The sequence below is a fragment of the Sus scrofa genome, chromosome 6 (assembly GCF_054392235.1).
Source record: "Sus scrofa isolate SSC_HxYL_T2T_F1_AM1 chromosome 6, Sscrofa_HxYL_maternal_Yorkshire_Landrace_v2.0, whole genome shotgun sequence".
In the NCBI taxonomy this organism is placed as follows: Eukaryota; Metazoa; Chordata; class Mammalia; order Artiodactyla; family Suidae; genus Sus; species Sus scrofa.
In genome coordinates this window covers 166,939,823-166,959,597 of record NC_139388.1, presented here as the reverse complement: position 1 = coordinate 166,959,597, position 19,775 = coordinate 166,939,823, and the positions used below count along the sequence as shown (strand labels likewise).

General features: G+C 37.0%; 1 protein-coding gene across 13 annotated transcripts in view; it reads right to left on the bottom strand.

The window, feature by feature from the left end:
• The window catches only part of LOC100737108 (AGBL carboxypeptidase 4), a 1,252,169-nt gene that overhangs the window by 684,363 nt on the left and 548,031 nt on the right, over nucleotides 1-19,775 (bottom strand). For all 13 annotated transcript variants that reach the window (XR_014808341.1, XM_084965126.1, XM_021097823.2 and 10 more), the window contains one exon: nucleotides 4,665-4,759. Coding sequence is in view for 12 of the 13 variants with exons in the window: in XM_084965126.1 (XP_084821252.1) it covers nucleotides 4,665-4,759 (95 nt within the window). In the remaining variant the exon portion in view is untranslated. The remainder of the gene's footprint in view (nucleotides 1-4,664; nucleotides 4,760-19,775) is intronic.

Genomic DNA, 19,775 nt, shown 5'->3' with positions numbered 1-19,775 from the left:
CAATTTCTTCACATTGCCCTCAGAATCAAGTCTAGCTCTCTAGCTTGGTTTATGAGGCTAACCTCAATTTCCCTCCTACCTACCTCTCCAGTCTTTCTCCTTAGAATTTCATGCTCCAATCACAAAGGCCTTTGTTCATCAAAGACGTGATGTTCTCTTTCAACTCTTGGCCTTCAAACACATCCTATTACTTCACACATATCCCCACCTGTTACGACCTAATTTTTATTCATCTTTCAGCTCTCAGTATAAATAACATGCCTGAGAAAAGTCTTTTATCCTTGAAGCTGACTAATATTTATATGCTATACAGCATGCTGAATAGTTTTTATAACATGGTGAATTCCCTCTGCTGTAATAGTTTTCATATTTATCTAAAGTTACACATTTAATGTCTAGCCTAGTAAATGATGAACTCTATGAGAACAGTAATTCTATCTCTTTCTTGTTTTATTCTAACATCTTACTTAATTCCTCGTCCATTGTAACTACTCAGTAAGAATTTACTGACAAGCTGAAGGAAGGGAGAAAAGAATAAAGGAAGGAAAGGAGGGAAGGAAGAAGGAAAGGAGAGAGAGAAAGAATAATGCTCATTAAGTCAGCGTTGGATGGGTGAGTCAAAGAAAAGAAATGGTCAGGAAATTTATTGAATTAATAAGATCCTTGAGACTTTAAAAAATTTTTACACATCCTTTTCACATTTATTTCTTATAACAACTCTATGAGAAAGTATTATTACATACTTTTTACAGTGAAGAAACTCAAGTTCGTGAAAGAGGTATCATGGCTCATCATGTTGTATCTTCGATTTAGAATCCCATTTCCTACATTTCGTTCTTGTCCTATTTCCTTAAGATCTAGCTGAAATACCACCTGCCCCCAAAGCTTCTCCCTTTCTCCCCCAACCTAATGGTATCATTTTCTTCTTCATCTCTAATCTAGAGCACACCTTATATACCTCCCTAATGGTTTTTAATGCAATGCTCCTTACATTGTACCTTTTTATGTTTGTGTTTCATTTAAACCTCTAAAAAACAAAATTTTAAAAATACAATCCAGGGAGTTCCTATTGTGGCTCAGCAGGTTACAAACCCAACTAGTATCCATGAGGACTTGGGTTCGATCCCGGTCCTCATACAGTGGGTTAAGGATCTGCCATGAGATGTGGCGTAGATCACAGATTTGGCCTGGATCCAGCATTGCTGTGGCTGTGGCTGGCAGCTGTAGCTCCAATTCGACCCCTAGCCTGGGAACATCCATGTGCCACAGGTACTGCCCTAAACAGCAGCAGCAACAACAACAACAACATATAATATACATATATATATATATTTTTTTCCAGGTCATACATAGCACAAAGTTAGATGCTCAATAAAAATGTGGTAAAAAAAAAAAATGTGTTAAATGAAAGCTATCTCTAAGATTTAGTCCAATATCCTCAATCTACTATGAAGGACAAGTCGATCTGAGAAGTTATTTCATATCTACCAAAAGACACACATCTGCATGCTACTTCCTGCCTCTTTATGCCCCTCTCTCTGCCCTTCCTATGCATGGAATATGGGAGGAGCAGTAAAGGTGGAGTCCTGAGGTCTCTGGCTAATGGCTCCACTTAATAGTTGTGTAAATATCCTAGGTTTAGTTTCTGCACAGTTATCAGCTATTTTGTAATGCTGGTTTCCAACAGTGTCCAGCACATAGCAATTTCAGCCTTTGACAATATTTTAAAAATACTAATGAGTTATGGTTGCCATAACTTGATGCTACACAGTTCTAACAACCAACACTCCTTGAAAGTCTAATCTGCAAACAGAATTAAAATAAACTCAATAGGCAGAAAACTTCTGAATCTTCCAGTTTCTCCGTTTTGCTGCTAGGTATGCTGGCTTTATCTCCTCAAGGCAGAAAAGCTTTGAGTGGCCACATATTTATTTGCATAACGGTTTTTCAGTTGCTTCTTTTGCTCATTTGCTTCTACAACTAATAATTGATTACCAGACCCATGCTAAGGCCTGAGACACTTTTGCTTGGGATCAGTTACAGTCCCTGTGAGAGGTGAAGAAGAATGTTTATTTCACCTTGAAAATGTGAAGAAAGTTTGTTTTCCCAATTTGCTATGTATTCCATGCAGGAAATTTAGTTTTTAATGTTTTTCATGAGGTAAAAATATCCTCAAGGCCTATTTGTAATATTAAAGGAGGTAAAACCCCTAGACAAGAAAATGACCACCTGTTTCTCTTTTTGTTATGGTGGTTACCCAAGCACTGGAGAAACGAGAATTAGGAAGACATTAGAAAAAATATTCTAATATTGAAATCTGTATGCCACCTGTCAGCCTTGAGTTGGAATGTTGTTTAGAATCTTAAATTGCGGAACTCCATAGAACCAATAAAATCTAATAATCTGAGAGTGAAATAGTTACATATACTTCTTTATGTTACCCTGGGAACATTTAGGATAATGATTACTGAAAGATAGGCTCAGATACTGATAATCAATACAAGGAACTGGAAAAAAGTCCTACACAGAAAGCTCCAAAGGGACAGAGAGGATCTTCAGAACAAACCAGTAGAAAGGAGAATAACAATTATGGCCTATAGAGATCAGGTAATAACATTCTAAAATTAAAGTCCCCTTTGGGAATACATAATTTCTGTCATATCCATACTGTGTATTCCCAATAGCTATAGTGGAGTGCGTGGCACATTAAGGTGCTCAATAAGGTTCTATTAAGTAAATAAATAACTAAACATCTTGCTTGAGGAAGGAAGAGTATGAAGGAATGTAAAAAGCTTTGTGCCCAAGTTTTGGGGATGATAAAGTAGAAAATAGAGGAGATTGGATAGATCAACAACTTTATATACTCTAGTTCCTTGTGCTTTCCTGGCTTCAACTACTACACACCTGGTTTTCTCTTTTAGACCATTAGAGAAGTCCAGTGATTTCAGATGCTGCGGAGTGATTGCCAATACTGGTTGAAAATGAAAACTTAAATCTAAGGCATTATAAATGCAAGGACTCATTAATATCTCAAAATCTTGTCAAGAGCCCTGACAGAGAGAACCCAAATGATAGTGAGAAACAAAACAAAATGAAATGAAATAATTAAGGATTAAGGATTTTTAAAAGCACGCAAAAAGAAAAGACTCCAGAAATGAACACTTTGGAGAAACAGGATACTGTTATCATTGCTGTGTAAGATCCCAAAACAGAGTCCAGTGAAAGAATTACAGGCCCTTGTGAGTAGGTCAACAGTGATGTCCTTTGTTGTCAAGGTCTGAAGTAAGAATCTACACATAAGTCTATTAACAGAGAGAAGTGCTCTGTTATTATCCACTCGGGCTAAATTCAGAAACTCAAAGCAAAAGCCTACCCTTTGTTCAGCTCTCACTCTCAAAAGGAAATTGAGGACCAGTAGTATAGATAACGTGAAGCAGTAACATAAAAAAACAGGCCCAAGAAGATATTTTTATCTTTTAATAAACAGTTTTGATTATCATCATCAAATACCTACACTTTTACAAACCTGAGTTTCTCAGCCCAGCATTTACAGAAAATTTCCAAGTATCGTTTGTAGATAAAAGCACAATTCAATATTTATGAATTGCTAGCTTTCTATAAATATAGACATTTGGAGATGATCTTCTCACTAGTCATTAAAATTTGAACAGGGATCAAAGCTAGAATATTATTAACAATTCCTTGCATTTGTATAGTGTTCTACATAATACTATTAATAATAGATGACATTTATTGAGCACTTAGCAAGTGCCTGGCACTTTTCATGTAAATTTTCATCATGAATTCAGTTCAGTTCAACAGGCATTCACTTAACACCTACTGTGTGACAGATGAGTAACACTTGGTTTCTGTCTTTAAAAACTCTCCTTTTGGTGCACTCAATCAATTTTAAATGAATGGATGGATGAACAAATTAACTGGTTTGAATAGTAGTGCAGGTTAATAAACATAACACAGACTCCTCCCTTTACTGCCTGTGGTCATGAGAAAGTACTTAACCTCATGTAGCTTCAATTCCTTCATCTATAATGTAGGACTATTTAAAATCTCCCTTGCAAAATTGTCGTGAGACTAGTAACAGCAAATGTGAAACATCTGACAAAGAACGGGCTCTCTCAGCAAGCGGCAGCAGTCATCATTACTATTATTAGATAATCCTCTTCAACTCTCCTTATCCTCACTATAGCAATGGGACAAATGACATTTACATCCAAAAAACTCACACAATGTCTATAAAAAACACCACATCAAAACAAGCAAAGCAAAGGAAATCTACTTAACTGTATTTCCCAATGTCTTCCTAGGTTATTGTACAATGTATATGCTCGGGTCAGAAGGAAAAAAAAAAAAACAAAAAAACAGAATCAACTTTAATTATGCTTCCAAAGATGCCATGATAAAAGGGAAACGAGACAGAAAGATTACCAAATAACTGTACCTTCCCTCATAAAAGAATGCTAGTGACTCCAAACATGGAACTGTTTCCTATTCCAACATTCTCAAAGAACAGACAAGGAACATCCAAAACCTCTCTAACTCTTCTTCATGCCAGTGAGGCAAAGCCCGAGCCATTCAGGATATTCACGCAAGCCCTCAGTCAAACTCACCAACCGGAAGGAGGTCCCATTCTGTGAGTCACTTACCATTTTGGTCTGCTGGTGGATTTCACCATAGGGGCCATCCCATCTCTATAAAGACTTTTAGTTTTGCTGAAGTTAACAATGTTGAAAATGACTCTCTGAAAAAGAAAGAGAGTAAAGCTTATCAGACAACCGTGCTATTCAAGTTGCCACTTCCTGATAATTAGGATGGAAAAAATAAGCAGAGTTAAAGGAAGCCATATGACTAGCTACCAACAGGATACATGGTGCCCACAGAAATTCAATGTGTTCCTGCTATCTTAGCATAGCACTTAAGAACACAAGACTCTGGGAGTTCCTGTTGTGGCTCAGCAGGTTAGGAATCCAATTAGTATCCATGAGGATGTGAGTTCGATCCTTAGCCTTGCTCAGTGGGTTAAGGATCCAGCACTGTTTTCAGCTGTGGTGTAGGTCACAGATGTGGCTCGGATCCTGCATTGCTGTGGCTGTGGTATATATAGGCTGGCAATTGCAGCTCTGATTCAACCCCTAGCCTGGGAACTTCTATATGCTTTCCCCATTCCCCCTACCAAAAAACAAAAAAAAACAAAAACCCATGAACAAACAAAAACAACAAAAAGAACAGAACATAGACTCTGGAACCTGGAAGCCTGAGTTTTAATCCCACTTTACCATTCTCAAATTGTGTCCTTACCAAGCTATTAAACCTTTCTGTGCCTCAGTTTCCTCATACGAGAAATTGGGATAATAATGGTACTTAGGCTTACAGATGAGAATTAAATAAGTTAATACATATACAGTGTTTAGAACCATTATTGGCACATAGTGAATATTATAGAGGTTTTAGTTATTATTAATTGTGCCCTCTCTATAGGTGGACCTAGAATTTGCATGGAAATGAAGAGTATTATAATTAAAGTAACAGTAGTGCATTTGAAGTTCAGCAAAACTGAAGATAATAGCTAAGTACAAAAGTGAAATTTAAAAATTCTGTAACTGTTCAGTACCCCTCTGACTAGAACCAGAGGACATAGGTCTGTTCCCTCTTTGTTGTCCTTAGCTAGGGGCCAGGGGCACTGGGCTCAGTTCTATGTTTACCATGAATTTATAGGAGCACAGGCACTTGGCTAAGTCCCTTCACTCTCAGGTTCTCACATTTCAAATGGGGGTGGGGGTGGGCTGGAATGTTTTAAATGATAAAGCCCTCCGCAAAGGGTGGTAGAGTTAAAAGAAATCAGGTCTTTGTGTGCCTTTTTTTTTGGCCCAGTGAAACAGATAGAAGTTCCCAGGCTAGGGGTCAAATTGGAGCTACAGCAGACAGCCCACACCACAGCCACAGCAACACAGGACCTGGGCCGAGTCTGTATCCTACAACACAGTTCACGGCAATGTTGGATTCTTAACCCACTGAGCGAGGCCAGGGATCAAACTCATGTCCTCATAGATTCTAGTCACGTTTGTTACCACTGAGCCGTAATGGGGACTCCGGGCTTTTGTTTTAATAACAATTTTGTCACAAGTGGAGAGGAGAGATTGGGAAAGAAAAGAGAACTGAGGTTAAAGGGCATTAAATGGCTACTGAAACAGTCTAGAGAAAAGAGTATAAGGACCAGGGCAAGTACAGCCTAAACAGTCAGAGAAAATGAAAAGCTTTCAAAAGGTTACCATAGTTTAGCTTTTCTGTCCAGAGGCAGTAAAAGAGAGAAGCATCAAAATTCATGTATTTTTTTTCATTGAACAAATATTTACTGTGTGAGGTATTAATGTCAAGTGCCGGAAATTTTATATTATTTTTAATTTTTTACATATTTTCTAATCATTATAACAAAAAATATCAGTATCTCCATTTTATAAATGTGGAAACTGAGGTTTAGAGATGGTAACTAACTTGTTCAGTCATGAAATCAATGTGTGGAAAATTGATATTTGAATCCAAGGGATAAAAAAGTTAAGTAAGCTATCCAAGATCTCTACCCTGAGTTACAAAAGCTCCAATCCCATAACTCTAGTCAAGGCTGTTTTCCAAAATAAGGGCAGAAATAAATATAAATATTGTGGCAATTTTCAAGCCTTTAAAATTTTGGTTTCCTTGAAAAAGAGAAAACCAAAACCAGTCCCTCATATTTGGGACTACTATAAAATGTTTTGTTGTATGAAATAAACTCTTAGGAATAACTCATGTTTTCCTTTCTCCTTAGAGACTTAGCCATTGACCCCATCTCCAGGCATTTCGGCTTCAGATCTCCATTCTGTCATTAAATTAAGTCATCAAGAATGTCCAAGGCTATTCAATTATTAATAACCTGGACCTGCCTGTTGTCAGTTCAATTACTTCTCCCAGGGTCTTGGCTACTGTCTGATTTAAGAAAATCAATATCAAGGGGACAAATGGCCTTTGAACCTCACAAAGCTTAATCCCCCTTTTTTCTTCTGAGATTCCAGGTGTCAGATCCATTTCCAGTGAACCTAGAAGCCATACTGTACTTTCAGGGTCTAGATTAATGCTAAATTCAGAGGAAAACCTAATAAAGAAATAATGTGCATATATGAAGCTGGAATAAAGAAATAAAAAAATGGCTGAAGAGCATTCCATTGTATACATGTACCACATCTGCACAGCAGAAATTGGCACAACACTGTAAATAAGTCATACTTTAATAAAAAAATTAAAAAGACATTTAAAAATGCAATATTTATTAATTATTAATATCCTACTATCTGCCAAAACATTTCCCAGGTGTTTAAAATATGCTATATTATTTAGCTTTCCATCCATAAACAAAATTTCCTTTATTTAGCCCAATTTTAGACATGAGGAAATTGAAGCTAAGAAAGGCTAATTGGCTTACCCCACCACCCTAAAATCTAAGGACTATTAACTAGTAGAGCTAGGACTTAAATCTTAAGTGTTCTGACAATAAAGATCGTATTTTCTCCATGACACCACAAGCAAAAAAAAAAAAAAAAAAAAAAATCATCTTTTACTATTCCCCACCCATGCAAGGCAGCATGTGGTTGTGAGAATCAAAGGTAGTTGGAAGTAAACAGAGCAGGAAATCTTGGCTTTCCATATTTTACAATTTCTTGTCAGTTATTTACTCAAAATCAGAAGAAACTGAATCCATGAGGTACTGGTAATAGCAACAACTATAATGATAACTAACAACTTTGAGACTTTCTATGCACCAAATTTGAAGTTAAGCACTTGCTGTTGGAGCGTTTAATATAGTAACTAGTGATAGTTGGGCCTTACCACAATATGATGTCTGATACATTATCTCATCTGTTTTGAAGATAACGAACTTTCTGAGACAGGGATCATTTATTACCTCTTATTTAGGATGAGCCAAGTGGTATGGAGTTTAAATAAATTAAAATTACATAACTAGTAAGTAATAGAGTTAAAAACTGAACCAAGCCCATTGATTCAAGACAATAATATCATGGACTTTCTAGTCAGATATACCTGGAACTGAAACCCAGTTCCCCACTAGTTCTGTGAGCTTGCCCATATGATTATTCTTTCTTAATTGATTTATACAATCAATCTGGAATTGAGATGATAATACTATCTTAAGAAAGCTGTTGTAAGAACCTGTAAGATGGAGTTCTCATCGTGGCCCAACAGTAATGAATCTGACTAGTGTCCATGAAGACGCAGGTTCAATCCCTGGCCTTGCTCAGTGGGTTAAGGATCTGGCATTGCCATGAGCTGTGATGTAAGTCACAGACAGGGCTGGGATTCCACATTGCTGTGGCTGTGGTGTAGCCCAGCAGCGGCAGCTCCAATTCAACCCCTAGCCTGTGAACTTCCATATGCCTTGGGCGTGGACCTAAAAAGACAAGTAAAAGAATCTGAGGTTATATAAAGAATTACCTGGCATATTGCATCTATCTAATAATAGGTATGCAATATTTATTGTTTTACCCCCTTATCTTCAATGAAACTGTATCTTTTAGTTCATTACGACTTCCTCCAGTCCTTCCATTATTTCTTTGCTTCTCTTCTCTATATTTAAAATTTTAATCCAGGGTTTTTGTTTTAGTAATACATTGCTGTAGACCCATATGTGAGGCTGGAGTTCAGCCCATCCTAAGGAGCTCATGGTGCTATAGAGGAGTATTGTTACGGCAGACACCCAGCAGCCCTGCGCTGCAGCGTATCAGCTCTAGCGACAGCCCCATGGCTGTAATGTACCAGCTCCGGCAGCTCTGTGGCTGCAGTGGATCAGCTCTTTGACCCGGCGAGAAACCAAGCGAGCACTCGGAGAGTTGGAGAACTCAGGTTTATTACGACGGCGGGCTCAGAGGAGATCGATCTCCAGAGTCTGAGCCCGGAAGAAGGGTTTCACAAGGCTTTTATGGGCTACGTCTTCCGGGGCCATGCTTGGCTAGTTGGACCGGAGTGACGTCAGGCAAGGTAGTAGGTGCGGAAACAAATTTACAGAAGCAGATGTGTGGGGGAGGACTGATTGGGGCAGTTGGCTAGACTTTGCTTAGTCATCATGGCCGGGGTCTCTCCTTTCTACATTTTTATTGGGACATTTTCTCCTACAGTATGAGCTCCATTAGGCCACAGAGTGGTCCATTGTGGCTGAGGATGTAGTGAGGAGCCTGAATGGAGTCCCAGACAGTGGCCTTGGTTCTCTGTATTCCCATATATCCAGTACTTTTGTCCAATCAGGAATAAATTTCCCACTTAATGGTATCTAAGCTAGTCCCAAGACTAGTTGTGCACATTAGAGATTCTAAAATGTTTGATTATCTTAAGTCATTTTATTGAAAGTTTCGTTAGATTTTAAAGTCATGATTTTCACAAGAAATTTCAAAATTGCAAGTATGGGTGAAAGAAAAGAACTATTAGATGCCTTAATATAATTTCATATGGTTTATATATTTGAACAGTTTAAAAATTTCTATCACTTTATTGTGCAAACCATTTCTCATTAATGGCTGACTATTAATATTTTGAAGAGATCACTATTGAAAAGTCTTGATTAGGAATTGCATCTATCCAATTTAGAAATCAAAACCTCATAAGTGGAATGTTCATGGACAAAAAGTCAAGTGTTCCAATTAAAATTTGAAGATTAAAAATAAATCTAGCATTTATATTCTATGTATGTTTTTTTGTTTCATTTTTACATTGTGGGTTTTTTTTCAACAAGCTTCATGAGTTCCTAAGAACCCCAAAATTGTGCATAGATACCATCTTCCCTATGTGTATAAGTATTATTTTCTCTGTGTACCCAGTGTGAAAAAAGCTTGGAAAATACTGCTCTAGATAACCTGTGAACACCTAGAAACCATAGGAATATTTAATAACATTATTTACATGACTCGTATATGGAGGTTCCCAGACAAGGGGTCGAATCGAAGCTGTAACCTGCTGGCCTATGTCACAGCCACAGCAATGCAGGGTCTCAGCCACGTCTGCAACCTATAGCACAGATCACAGCAAGCTGTATCCTTAACACACTTAGCAAGGCCGGGGATCAAACCTGTGTCCTCATGGATGCCAGTCAGATTTCGTTAACCACTGAGCCATGATGGGAACTCCTATCATAAAAATATTAAATCTTAGGGGTGTTAAAAGAGTTTGCCAAAACATTGGTCAACAAAGCAGATATGACTGGGACCATGGTGAAGTGAAGAGAGGCAATCAGAGTATTCTAAGATCCTTGTATGATTCCAAAGGAAGATAGGAAAGCTAGTTTACTTAAGACATTGCTATAAAATAGGAATGTGGCAATTCAAGAGTTGTCACTACATTAATATAAACAGGATTTCTTAATTCCAAATGAGTAAAAGGAAAAAGAAAATAAAGAAAACATGACTAACACAGTAGAAGATAGGACAGGAGAGGGAATACAAAGCAATGAAAAACATTCTTTTATTGAAAGCCCAAAATAAGATAGTAGAAATAACTCCATATATCAATAATCACAAATATTGGAAATTGACTGATCTATTTGTTAAAAAACTGATCGGGAAAAAAAAAATATCTACACTTATCATCTTTCCCAGAGACATGCCTAAAACATAATGACACAAAAAAACTGAAACTGAAAGGATAGAAAAAGATATACTATGAAAATAGTTACTAAAAGAAAGCTGTTTCAGCTATGGCAATATCAGACAAAATACACTGAAGGAAAAAAAATAAAATTAAGTACAGAATGACCATATTAAAGCAAATATTCTGGGAGGTCCCTCTGTTGCACAGTGGGTTAAGGATCTGACACTGTCTTCGTAGTATGGGTCACTGCAGAAGCACAGGTTCGATCCCTGGCCCAGCACAGTAGGTTAAGGATCAGGCATTGCTGCAGCTGTGGTGTAGGTCATATCTGTGGCTTGGATTCAATTCCTGGCCATTTGCGACATCCCATAGATGCAGACCACAGAAAAAAAGCAACTGTTCTTCAAGAAGATATAACAACTTTAAATATGTATCCACCTAATAAAACAAAAATATAAAGCAAAAATTGACAAACCACATGTAAAAAGTGACTAACCCCCAATGATTAATTTCAGTAATTGATAGTATAGACAACCAAACTTCAGAAGCATACAGAAAATTGCAATCTTCCAATTGATACACTCCATTAAAAGATCACTTACTAAAACCTACAATGCTCTCCACATACACAATTAGGGAATATTTTTTTAAAGTGGATAAGGGGGGTTTATTCAAGATAAACCATGTACATGTGGTCATAAAACAAATCTCAAATAATATTTGAGACTTAATATTCTTCTAATCACACCCTCTCACCATCAAGTTATAAAATCATCAATGTTTTACAAAAGGTTAAAAAAGCCCCTTAGATATTTTGAAATTTTTATATATTTTTCATAATTTTTCATGTATCAAAGAAGAAATAATGATGGAAACTAGAAAATGTTTAGAATTTGATGATTAATTCAGCACTACTTACCAGAGACTATGTCATGCAACAAAAAGAGTACATAGGGAAATTAAACTTTAGCCTTATTTGTACATAATAGGAAAAAAAAGACTGAAAAAGAAAGTTCCAAATACTTAAATTAGAAAGTTAAGAAACAAACAAACAAAAATATACCAAGGAATCTCATAATTGCAAAACCCTGGGAGCACTTGGGGTGCAAGGTAGAGCTTGGTCCAAAGTCCTTATAAAGAGAAATTAAGGGAGTTCCCATTGTGGTTCTGCAGTAATGAATCCAACTAGTATCCATGAGGATGCTGGTTCAATCCCTGGCCTTGCTCAGTGGGTTGCCCTGAACTGTCGTGCAGGTTGCAGACGCAGCTTGAATCCCACTTGCTATGGATGTGGCATAGGGCAGCAGCTAGAGCTCCACTTTGACCCCTAGCCTGGGAACTTCCATATGCCACAGATGCAACCCTAAAGAAGCCCCCCAAAAAGAGAAATTAAGTCCTCAGATTCCTTTCCTCACACCAACCACCCAAGTGACTCTTCGTCCATCATGACAGGAAACTAGAGGCTCATTCTCTGAAGTGGTTGAAGCACAGAAATTCTGTATTCAAAAATCTAGGATACTCATAGTCAGGCTTATCTTTATAGTCAGGAGTTTATAGAAAATTCTTCTGAAGGAAATCAAACTCCTAATAAGACATAAAAGATTTACAAAATATAGATATGGGAGAATTTGCCTATGAAACAAATCAGCATGGTCCAAACATGTATTTAGAACATCTATTTTAAAATTTAATGCCCATCTTTTAATGATAAAATACATCAATAGAAGCAGAGACCAAAGCAGCCAAGCAAAGTTATGGTGGGGGCTGGGGGAGAACTTGGGATAAACAGAGGCAATTTGCATTAGGTGCACTGAAAACCAGTTTAACAGAAAAAGAAGCAACTAGTAGCAGAAGGCAGGAAGAAGACAGGGTATGTAGTTGCAGGAGAGAAAAGCTTAATCATATATAAGACTCACCTTTATTAATATTTACATATTCATAATAAAGGAAAGCCTGAATATTAATTTAACCAAAACAATAACATAAATATGGAGGAAGAAGTTCCTGCTGTGGCTCAGTGGTAATGAACCTGAGGCTATGGGTTTGATCCCTGGCCCCACTCCATGGGATAAGGATCCAGCATTGCCTGGAGCTGTAGTGTAGGTCACAGATGTGGTTTGGATATAGCACTGCAGTGGCTGTAGTGTAGTCCAGCAGCTGCAGCTTGGATTCAACCCCTAGCCTGGGAGATTCCATACGCTGCAGATGTGGCCCTAAAAAAATAAAATAAAATAAAATAAAATAAAAATAAATATGGAGGGAGGATAAGTGTTTGGATTTTATAGCATAACTATTAAAGAATGAAATCATCTTCATAATGCAAAGTTGATAAATACCACCTAAAACTAAAATTAATAGAGAATAGTAGTTAGAATTTTTCTGTAGAAATTCAGGAAGTAGTATCAGAAGAAACATTGAAAAGAAATAGAAGTGACTGCTTTAAGAGCAGGGGAGCAAATTCTGCCTACTGACTGTTTTTGATTAAAAAAATGCCAGCTTTTACCACAAGACAATAGAGTTAAGAAGTTTGACAGAGACCTGTTGGCTCACAAAGCCTAAATTATTTAATATTTTGTTCTTTACAGAAGAAGTTTGCTGATTCTTGCTTCAAGAAGCAGTAATCAAAACTGGGGCTATATTCTTTTTGGCCTTTCTAGTAGCATTTGACTTTTAAAATTATGTACATTATTTTATTTACATAAAAATTAAAATCAAGTGAAATAAAAGAAAAAGATGGAAAGCTACCCAACTCATTTTATGAGCCTCTTATAAACTGGAAGCAAAAACAAGCACGGGCAACTGGAGAATGGAAAATTATAGCCCTATGTTGGCTATAAACATTGATTGAAATTTTCTAAATAAAATATTACTGATTCAAACCTAGCAGTAAATTCATACACACAAATAGTACAGCAAAACAAAGTAAGATGGACCCTAGGAATGGAAAGATGATTTAACATTAAAGAGATATAATGCGGCTTAAAGACTTAAGTATTAGACAAGATGCCATAAAACTCATAGAAGAGAAACTAGGCATAAACATTCGTTGGCATAAATCATACCAATGTTCTCACAGGTCAGTCTTACAAGGCAACAGAAATAAAAGCAAAAGTAAGCAAATTGGACCTAATCAAATTTATAAGCTCTTGTGCAATAAAGGAAATCATAAACAAAATGAAAAGACAACCTATGGACTAGGAGAAAATATTTGCAACCACGCAACTGACAAAGGATTAACTCCAAAATATACAAACAGCTCATACAATTCAATAACAACAACAACAGCAAAAACAAAGAAACAACCCAATCAAAAAATGGGCAGATGACCTAAACAGACATTTCTCTGAAGTTGACATATAATTGACCAATAGGCACGTGAAGAGATGCTCATCATTTCTAATTTTTTAGAGAAATGCAATTCAAAACTACAGTGAGATACCACCTCACACAAGTCAAAATGGCCATCATTAACAAGTCTATAAATAACAGATGCTTGAGAGGGTGTGAAGAAAAGGGAATCCTCTTACACTCTTGATGGTAATATAAATTGGTGCAACCACTGTGGAAAACAGTATAGAAGTTCCTTAAAAACAAAAAACAGAGTTGCCATATGATACAATAATCCCATTCCTGGGCATATACTCAGGCAAATTATAATTCAAAAAAGATACATGCACCCCAATGTTCATTAACAGCCCTATTTATAATAGCCAAGACATGGAAACAAACTAAAGGCCCATTGGCAGATGAATGGATAAAGAAGATGTGGTATATAGGAATATTACTCAGACATTAAAAAGAATGAAATAATGCCATTTGCAGCAACATGGATGGACCTAGAGATGATCATATTACGCAAAGTAAGTCAGAAAGAGAAAGAAAAATACCACTTGATATCACTTATATGTGAAATCTACAATATGACCAAAAGATTAGCACATCTACAATACAGAAACACATTCACAGACATAGAGAACAGGCTTGTAATTGCCAAGGTGGAGGAGGGGAAAGGGAGGGAAAGACTGGATGTTTGGGATTAGGAGATGCAAACAATTATAAATAGGATAAACAACTGGTCCCACTGTTCAGCACAGGGAACTGTATTCAAAATCATTCATCCTAGTTTTATTCTACTAATAATTTTTTCTTTCTTTCTTTCTTTTTTTAAGGCCACACCTGTGCCATTTAGAAGTTCCCAGGCTGTGGGTCGAATCAGAGCTGTAGCTGCTAGCTTATACCATAGCCACAGCAATGCAGAATCCAAGTCATGTCTGCAACCTACATACACTACTGCTAACAGCAACACTTGATCCTCAACCCACTGAGCAAGGCCAGGGAGCAAACCCACATATTACTGGACACTAGTCAGGTTCATTACCTCTAAGCTACAATGGGAACTCAAAAAACAAAAAAAAAAAAAAAAAGAATTTGATCCTTTAAGTTAGGCATAAATAGCTTTCCTACGAGTGATATCAGCAACCCCTTTTGTGACAACCACTTGACAGAGAGGTACAGAACACAGCGAGAGAAAGCTGCTTTGGCATTTGTCCAGTGCATGTTTAGTTGTGTAACACCATGTTGCCAGGTAAGTGTGATTTGGGCAGGACTGCATAGGAGTTCAGTGAGAATGTGCCTTGGTGTTATGACACATTAAAGGTTATGTAGCAATGTAGGGCTAAAATTGGAGTTGGGAATAAAATCCAGTTCTCTATTTTTTCAGCCAATCAGCTACTTCCTTTCAGTGCTTAATTTATATTACCTACTCTGAGCCACATCTGATTCCCAGCATTATAGAAAGAAATGTTGGAGTTCTAAGCCTACCTCTCTCAGCACAACTTTGACCGTATTTTATCATCTTTCTGAGCGTTGTTTTTCTCATCTGCAATGAGGACAATCATACCTACCTGGTAAAGTTTTTGATAGGATTAAATATAATTGCCAAGACAATGTGTCAGGAAACAATAGAAGACTATACACATGTGTATTATTTGTATATATAAATATATATATATAAATGTTTATATATCTGTATATATGAATATATATATGTGTATGTGTGTGTGTGTGTGTGTGTGTGTGTGTGTGTGTGTATACATATAACAAATCTACAGGTTGCCACCCAAGTGCCAGGAAATCCTGGATCTGATGTATGGAAACCATGAAGTCTGGTGTATAGATAATCACAACGTGAAAAATGAATCCTTATCTACTATAAGTTGTTGCTGAGGAGTCAAGAGAACCGACAAAGTTTGTTAATCAGATGCACCTGTGTCTTGTTAATTGGAAATTGTCAAAATCTTCACATACTGCAGTCTGATAGAGATAATAAAAAAATGGCTTGCAAGTTGCACATTAGAAGATTTTTCTTTTTCACTGAAGGCTTGTGAAAAGGCAGCCAAAAGGGGTAGAAAAGAAATGGAGCAAAACATTCCCATCAAGGGAAGTTTAGCATATCAAACAAGGGCATTAGCAACATGACAGAATAAAAATAAGATCTTTCAGGGCAGCTCTTTCTTCTCCCTATAACTCAGAATAAATATTCACCAACATACAGACAAAATATGCCTCTCTTTTCCTCAATCTGACAGCATTTCCTACAGAAACTTTTGTTCTAAATTTCATTCATACACTCAAGAAATATTCATTTAATCATTTCCTTTACTAAACATTTACAGGACTCCTCATCTGCTATGTGCTGGGATTATAGAAATAAATAACAGCCTTTGCCTTTAGGGAACTACCTAGTGGGGAAAATAAACATGTGCAACACACACACACATGCACACGCACACTCTTTCAAAAAGCAGATTTACCATGAAGTTGGTGAAACCTCGATCTAGATCTCAGCCTCACCCACCTGTGCATGCGCTCTCTCTCTCTCTTTCACACACAGACACACACACACACACACAGACAGACACACACACACAAAATGCTTAAGCAGCATCTGTAGCCAACCTCCTAGTGGAAGAAATCTGTGTTCACTGATGAATAAGAACTGGCCAGGCAGGAGGGAAAGTGTGGAAGCCATTCCTTTTGGGGGAAAGCAAGGACAAAGGTTGAGTGGTTTGTGGAATCATAAGTTCTTTCCCATGACTAGAGCAAAGAAATGAGATGGTGGTATTAAAAGGCACATGGGCCACCTTAAGCAACATGAAAGGGTTACCGAGGAGTTTTAAGTATTGGTGTGAAAGGTTCAGATCTATGTTTTGAAAAGAGCACCCCAATACTGATTTCTTGTCCTTCTCCCAGGATGGTATAAAGGTAAAGGAGAATGAATAGATTTCTGGCTCCAATTCTAGATGGCTCCAATCCTAGGCCAACCTATAATGCACCAAGAGAATGAACGTCTACATAGACCCACTCTATGTTTCCTTTGCCAAGAGATACCTCAGAGTTAATAAGACATGTGGGGCAACAGGTATATACACAAATTTGATTTATTAAATGGGTTAGTCATAAGGTAAGGGGGAAGAAGCCACAGTTTTTCTTCAGGGTCTCTGAAATTCTCAAACAGGAATGCATAGGGTTCCATATTTAGACAAAACTAAAAATTTCTCTTTTTTTGTTCTTTCTGTATCTCTCTTAGGGTGAACTTAAAACCTTCCTACTGAAATTCTCAAACAGGAATGCATAGGGTTCCATATTTAGACAAAACTAAAAATTTCTCTTTTTTTGTTCTTTCTGTATCTCTCTTAGGGTGAACTTAAAACCTTCCTAGGTGGTCCCACAGTGCTACCCATGTCTCATCTCTATTAGGTTTGTACGCTATTTGCTTATATTATCATTTTATTATAATATGAGGAGTGATTCTGATTCCTAGGTTACCTCATTTAATGTCAGCACACTTCTCTTCCATGAGATCCTTAATGTTGTCTATTTCTTATAATGCACGAAAACCATATGTAGTAGATTGATTGTGGCATTTTCCCACAATTCTCTCCCCTCAGTATACACTGAACTACAATTTTGCTGCTCCTCCCATTAAAACGTGAACCTCTTGAATCTGGGCTGACCCATAACGGCTCTGGTCAGTAGAAATTGGTGGCAGTAACACTATACTGGTTCTGAGCCAAGATCTCAAGAAGCCTTGCCCAGTTCCACTTCTTTCTTGAAATCATACAACCATGTGATCACATCAAGAGTAGGCTGACAGAGGATGAGACCACAATGAAGAGAGCCCAGCTGTTCCAGTTTAAGCCATCAGAGACCACCTTATAGCTAGCTGGCTTGCAAACACATGAAAGAACCTAGCCCAAATCAGAGAGAACCTAGGCAAAATCTGATCCAGAGTTGACCACCAACACAGAAGAACCACCCAGCTGACCCATAAGTATTAATAAATGCTTGTTCTTTTAAGCCTTCTAAATTTTCGAGTGCTTTGTAATTTACCAATAGCCAAATTATATACTGTGTAATGCTTCAGTAATCCAAACTATTTGAAACACAGAAAAGAAAAAAAACAAAGAGAGAGCAAAAGAAAAGAAACATTGAAAAGAAGGGAAAGAAATCATTTATATGTGGAATCTAAAAAGCCAGAGACCAGAATGGTGGTTACCAGAGGCTGAGGCTGTGGAGGAAAAGGGAGATGATAGTTAAAGAATAAAACCTCCACCTGCAAGATGAATAATTTTGGGAGGATCTAATGTACACCATGGTAATTATAGTTAATAATATTTGTATTATGTACTTGAGAGTTGTTGAGAGAGTAAATATTAAATGTCCTCACTACAAAAAATAATTGTGTGACGTGACGGAGGTGTTAGCTAACACTACGGTGATAATCATTTTGCAATACATAAGTGCATCAAATTAGTCCCTTGCACATATTTAACTTATACTATGTCACATGTAAAATGTATGTCAATACACCTGCAAAAAGTTTTAAAAGAATGGAAAATAAAAAGGAAAAAGTCATTTACTTCACATTGTAGTTCATAGTCACTATTTGTGTTAAATTGACTTTTTCCTCACTATTTTTATAGTTGTGTAATTTGATACAAATCTATTCTTTTAATATTGTCTACTTATTTTTAAAATACTATTCAAACTTAATTATACTAATATGTATTTTTGATTGATTTTTCTCTAGATTTTTATTCTCAAACTTAAGGTAGTAAGAAAAAAATCATTTCCTGCCCTTGAGAATTTCACATTTTGGCTGGGTTCATGGGTGGTGACATGGTTATGTTATAAAGCAATGTCAGTTTCTTTCTCTTGACTTACTCTAAAATGAGAAGTTTAGATAAGATTATGCTTTTAGGAGGCAGAAACCTGAATTCAAATCTTGCCTATATAACTTACTTTGTAAACTTCAGTGTGTTTTATGTTACCTCTGTTAATCCAAGCATAAAATCATAACAATAGTACTTTACCTGTCTGAAGGCTCAATCTTCAACCAGAGAGGTGAAAGAAATACTCTTCTAAGGGTTCTTTCAGATCCAAGATATAGGTTTCTATGATTTTATTTTTATTACAGACTTGTCATATATCAGGTGCAAAATCCTATTTAACAATCCTAGCAATAACTGTGAGGTCTTAATATTCCCATTCTACAGATGAGGGAACTGAAGTTCTTACAGATATTAAATAACTTGCCCAAGGGCACAGTTCTGACAAGTGGCAGCACCAGGATTCAAAATCAGGCTAATCTCACTAAAAAGCTAGAGCTCTATATAATAAAAGATACTGCATCTCTCTCTCAGTTCTGGATAGTCTAGGCAAACAAAGTAGCAAACGTCTCTCTTCCCATGCAGAATCATGTTTCAAAATAAAACGCAATACTAGAAAGACCCATGCTTTCAGTTTGACTCTGAAGACAAAGAACTTTTATAAAAGGCTCTTGATGGAGAGCCAACTGTAGAACAGTAATTCAGAGAGACAGAGAAGGAGATATTGGGTGCAGCACATGCTTAGAAATGGTATTTCCTTTTCCCAAAGCACCCAGAAATCATGTAATCACTGTTCCATAACACACTTCATGGTAATGCTTTGGAGGGCAGAGATGAAACCACTAACTGCCACCACAGCAGGTGCTTAAGGGTGTTTCCCACCAAGAGGAAGGTTTATATTAAGCCACACAAATTCTCTCAATCCGTTCCCATGAGGCCAATGGCAAATGCTCATGAACTATT